This window comes from Theobroma umbraticum, unplaced genomic scaffold, assembly GCF_002168275.2.
Source record: "Theobroma umbraticum cultivar Fairchild unplaced genomic scaffold, ASM216827v3 scaffold_30.0, whole genome shotgun sequence".
Taxonomy (NCBI): domain Eukaryota; kingdom Viridiplantae; phylum Streptophyta; class Magnoliopsida; order Malvales; family Malvaceae; genus Theobroma; species Theobroma umbraticum.
In genome coordinates, this window is record NW_018397254.1 from 1,684,727 (window position 1) to 1,689,715 (window position 4,989).

At 32.9% G+C, this 4,989-nt stretch overlaps 1 protein-coding gene across 1 annotated transcript; it reads left to right on the plus strand.

The window, feature by feature from the left end:
• Window positions 1–1,443: 1,443 nt before the first annotated feature.
• LOC110420435 (RING/U-box superfamily protein) lies at window positions 1,444–4,963 on the plus strand. Its single transcript, XM_021433750.2, has 8 exons — window positions 1,444–1,811; window positions 2,455–2,527; window positions 2,744–2,809; window positions 3,392–3,457; window positions 3,715–3,797; window positions 4,444–4,495; window positions 4,571–4,642; window positions 4,838–4,963. Exons 1-8 carry the CDS (start codon window positions 1,636–1,638, stop codon window positions 4,961–4,963), a joined length of 714 nt encoding a protein of 237 aa, XP_021289425.1. The 5' UTR covers window positions 1,444–1,635.
• Window positions 4,964–4,989: the final 26 nt, after the last annotated feature.

Genomic DNA, 4,989 nt, shown 5'->3' on the forward strand with positions numbered 1-4,989 from the left:
AACACTTTCACATGTTTCGTCCAGCTGAACCTTGACCTCGAAATAGTTGGCAGCGAAGACAAGATACTAGGATGCTGACAACTCAATCTTGTAGAAGTCATCTTTCCTGTCAGCTGTTTGTTTGTTTTTGTGCTTGGTGTGGTGAACACTTTTCTTGCACCATTCTTAGAGCCTCTCGCCAAGGTCTCGCTGTGCACGTTCTTTACTGGGATCACACCAGGGTCGCCATTGATCAATTCAGATAGCACGGCGATGTCCTCTTCCAGGTCTAGGATATTTCCATCAGAGCTCTTCAGCTTCAAAGCCCTATGACTGTTGGGCTCGAAGAGGGGTTCGGGACCGGACTCCTAGAAGAACCAATTTCTATAATTTGGGTCCAGCTCAATCTTATTTATCTATAATTTATTTATAATATATTAATTTCAAAGTTTAAATTTTTGAATATACTCAACCCTATTTACACAAAAATGCTTAGAATTTATAATATATTGATTTTAAAGTTTAGAATTTTAATAATACTCTTAATATATTTAAAATCCAATAAAAATTTTATAGCATATTGATTCTAAATCTCATAATTTTTTAAAATCTATAATAAAAAGGTCAAAGAATTCCATTAGTCCATCACTTTTACCCCTCTAAAGAAAAAAACGTTGGTCAAAAAAGAATAACCAAGAAACAAAAAAACTACAAATAGAGCTATTTAAATTAAAATCACATTTATCTACATATATTAAGAATATGGAAAAGCTATCAAAGATATCGAATTTAGTTTAAAAAGACATGATTAATGTTTTCAATGACTCTTTTGGAGGTGAGTCAAGTTTAATAGTTAATATTAATTTATTGTGTTATATCGTAAAAACAAAGATTATTTCTATATGATTATAAGATATTTAAATAAAAAATTATAATATTTAACGATTAAAATGTCATTTAAAGATTCAGGTTTTATATTTATAAGTTAATGAAAAAGAATTAAAATTTTTACAGAAGATAAAAATAAAAAAATAAAAATCATCATATGCATATCTTTTTTTTTTTAAACAAAAAGACAATGAAAGAGTGTGGTTTACCCATTAGTACTACACAAAAAGTATTTTGGCTGTTAACACATGTAGTAATAGTAAAAAAGGAATTACAAGCTTGGATGATGTTGTCTAATTCACAAAGGTGGTGAAAACAGAAGTTTTAACATAAAGATAATCTTAGACTCATCGTTGTTTTTTTGCTATATTTGCACCTGATCAAACTTATTACTACTGTAATTTTTTTTTTACAGTTTACCCGTACTTTTATACAGACTGCCACGTTTAAATTGCCAGCTGTGTAACCTATAACTACTTCGAACGGTTTCCTTCCTTCGCAAGCTACATTGGACGTGAACGCACGGCGCCGATTTTCCAGCAGGATCTTCTCCTAAATTACCAATTATCCAGCTTCGGCATTTTGGTAATTAACGCCAACCAAAGCCCTATTTTCCAACCACAAAAGATACAAATTCAAAATCCCCTGAAATAAATTAAATTTCATATTCAAAAAACTGCAGAAAAAGGAAAATCTACTGGAAACTTCTTATTCTTAGTTGTTTTTTCCCTCTTTACTCGACATCATAGGGAGAAAAGAAAAATAACGATGGGGCCACCAGCGGCGGCGACGGTGTCGGAATTGGGTCCGGGGCAACCATTATCGGCGTCAGTAGTGAATTCGTTTCGAGTGGCGGCAGTGGCGGAGCGATTGGCTACTCACACTCAGCCTGGTGGACAGCCTCAGAGCACGGAGTTCTTCAGCCTCTGCCTCTCTCTCGCTAGGCACTTTTCTTTTATAATATATCTCCGTTTCTGTTGTTCCATAAAAAGCTCCTCAACATCTGTACATTGCTATCTTTTGCTTCATTTTACTTTATTTTTTTGAAGGTTTTTGTTTGTGCCATTTTGTAGTGAAATTTGAGTAGAGTTTTAACTATTTTGGTTACGAAATTGCGCCTATTTTTGAACGAGTATGGCCAGTAAGAATACATTAAATTCTTATTTTAGCTCTCTTTTTTCCCCTTTTGTTTGCTTTAATTTTCCATGTACGTACTTTAGGTTTGGGAAAAAAGATTCGATGATTAATTGAGTGAATTAATATTTGCTTGTCCATGCGAGTGTATTTTCGCATTAGGGTTTGCCAACTCTGCAAGAAGAGTGGTGATTAAGGAGAATTCTAAGCGGTGAATGCTTTTATTGTGTTCAAATTTTGATAATGGAAGTTACTTTTGCATGTGTAAGCTGTTGCTATTTTGTTTTGAATAAGCTTTGTATTTTAGTTCATGGTGTTTTTCACTTTCTTCTCTGCTTCTTGTTACATCGTCCAATATTATTTGAGTGCACTTGAACACTTATCGAGCTTATTGTTACTCTTTATTTCATAATATATATAGATATATGACTGTATTTGCTTTCAAATGTACAGAGGCATTGATTTTGCGATTGCAAACAATGAGGTTCCTGCCAAAGCACAAGAGTTACCTACATTGTTCAAACAGGTACGGTTTCTGTTGCATTCTTTAGATGTTAACATCTAATCTTATTAATTAAGTATTACTTCTGTTACTTGCAATAAATTTTTTTTAAATATACTCCTTCCATCTCATAATAACTGTTTCCATATCAGCTAATGTGTGGAATTTATAATATTATATTTTTGTCTATGCAAATAATCTGCATATTACATATCTGTTTCTACTTTCTATGCTTTACAGATTTGCCAACGCAGAAATGACCTCTTCTTACAAGCAGCTATTATGGTGTTGATGATATCAGTAAAGGTACTTCTGAATACTTTCATCTATATTGAGCTTTGTTGCTAGTTTTGTCATCAGTCGAATCTTCAGCAGTACCTTAAATAATGGTTCACATAGGTGCATGTGTTGCACATTGGCTGTTATTTTGATTCTTGAAGCTAATTCATTTTATAGTTGTTATTTACCATTATATTTAGCTAAAAGATATATTAGAATTGATCCTCTGTATTTGAATTTTTTTTTTCAAATACAAGATATCATGTCTGATTTATAACTTCTTTGGTTCTAAATTTCGCTTGCTCAGAACTCTGGTGTGTCATGTATCATAGTCTATTTAGATGAACGAATTCATTTTACTTCTGTTTATCTTTTATATTGCTCGGGCATGTGTGCCTGCATTCCTGTGTGTGAATATAGTATCTATGGTTTAGTGGAAGATTATTTTACTTAATTATTCCTTACATTCGTTTTTGCCATGTCTTTTAACATGTCTTTTTATTTTTAAATGCTGAATCATCTATTAGTATTTGTTAATGATTAGGTGTTTAAAACTGAAGTATATGCTTTTATATTCAACATCTTGATGACTTTGTTTGTACATGATAGAATGCCTGTAAGAGGAGCTGGTTTTCGGATAAAGAGAGTCAAGAACTTTTTACTCTTGCCAGTGAGGTTTGATTCCTAAATAATGCCTTCTCTTTCTCACTCTCTCTCTCTCTCTCACACACACACCCCATTCTTAGTTTTCTAAATTTGGCATGTGAGACATTGTTAATGCTCTGAGGCCTGTGCCATTGTAGAGGTTTGATCCTCTGACCTTGGCCCTCATAACCACTGACTTTAAAAAGATAGTGGATACCAACTACATTAGACTCCCTTTATTGATGTGCAACCTTTTTTGTTTCTAATTGTTGTTTCTTCATATCTAGGTGGGCAGCTGTTTTTGCAGCTCAGGAGATATTAAAAATGAACTGAATGATTCACTTTCAACTATTTTGGCAATAATGTCAAGGTAGAGGCTTTTATCTTTTTATTTTTATTTGAAACAATGATGTTTCCATATCCATGTTTAATCTTTTGTTCAAAATGATACTTGCCAAAAGATGTTGGACTTCAAGCTGGGACATCACAGAGAAATTATATTAATGTCAAACCCTAGTTTTTGGCATAATTGGTTTTTTATTTTATTTTATTTTTTCCTGTCCAAGCAAGATAACAGAGATATGCCTGTTGATTTTGAATTGCCATGTTATCACATACTTCAAAAATTCAAGTCTGATATCAATTATTGATGCTGACATGTTATTTCCCGAAACCCACATTTTCTATTCGGTTTTTTCATCCTCTCCCTTCTCATTACCATGAGCATGTCAGGTGCCAGCATTATTTTAGTAGTTATACAATAATGGTGTGTGCCATTGTTATCTCTTGAATCTATATGTGTTTAAATATCCCTTCACATATACGCATGTATGTTTGTGTATAAATATGTGCAGAAATTTGAGGTAAAGAAGTGTGAGGTTGTCAGTATCTTACAGTTTTATGTCTTGATTGTTGCACTTGTTTTAAAAATATCTCTTTACATTTCGATGCTGAAATGTTATATTTTGCTGCCAATGCTAGTGAATAATATGAAAACTCTTCCCCCTTCTTTTCAGGTTCTATCCATTGATGAAGATGGGGCAGATACTTGCTTCCCTGGAAGCTAAGGTAGTTTCTTTTATAATTTAGATCTATTGTTATACTCATGTGAGCATATGTTAATATTGATCTTTTGTATTGTAGCCTGGATATGGCGCACTTGTGATTGATTTCCATATATCTAAGAATGCAAAACATTCCCCTCTTGAGAAAATTGTAAGCACTTCTTTTGTGGTTTAAATATTGATTTTGTATTAAGGGATAATACTTTGAAAGTAAAGGGATCCCTGGATACAGCCAGTTATTGTTTTCCCTTTTTCAGTGTTTGCTGTTTCTTCAGTTCTTTTCCTTTGATTGCGTGGAAATTGTCTTGCATCTCAATCTGTATTTCTTTTTTCTGTTTTCTTGCAGAGGTTATTTGTAGCTCAAAAAGATAACATAGAGACATCTGCTTGTATTATAAGTCCACAACAAGTGAAGTATGAATCATTTGTCTTTTACTTTTTCTCTTTGTTTAATGTGTCGCAGGTCATTTAGATCTTTTGTGATCACTTTTTTTTTTT

Bases quoted from the DNA above. Each gene is read 5' to 3' on its own strand.
- LOC110420435 (XM_021433750.2), top strand. From the start codon at position 1,636: ATGGGGCCACCAGCGGCGGCGACGGTGTCGGAATTGGGTCCGGGGCAA. The intron at 2,810-3,391 runs GTACTTCTGAAT...TGTACATGATAG, and splicing joins TGTTGATGATATCAGTAAAG to AATGCCTGTAAGAGGAGCTG. The intron at 3,798-4,443 runs GTAGAGGCTTTT...CCTTCTTTTCAG, and splicing joins ATTTTGGCAATAATGTCAAG to GTTCTATCCATTGATGAAGA.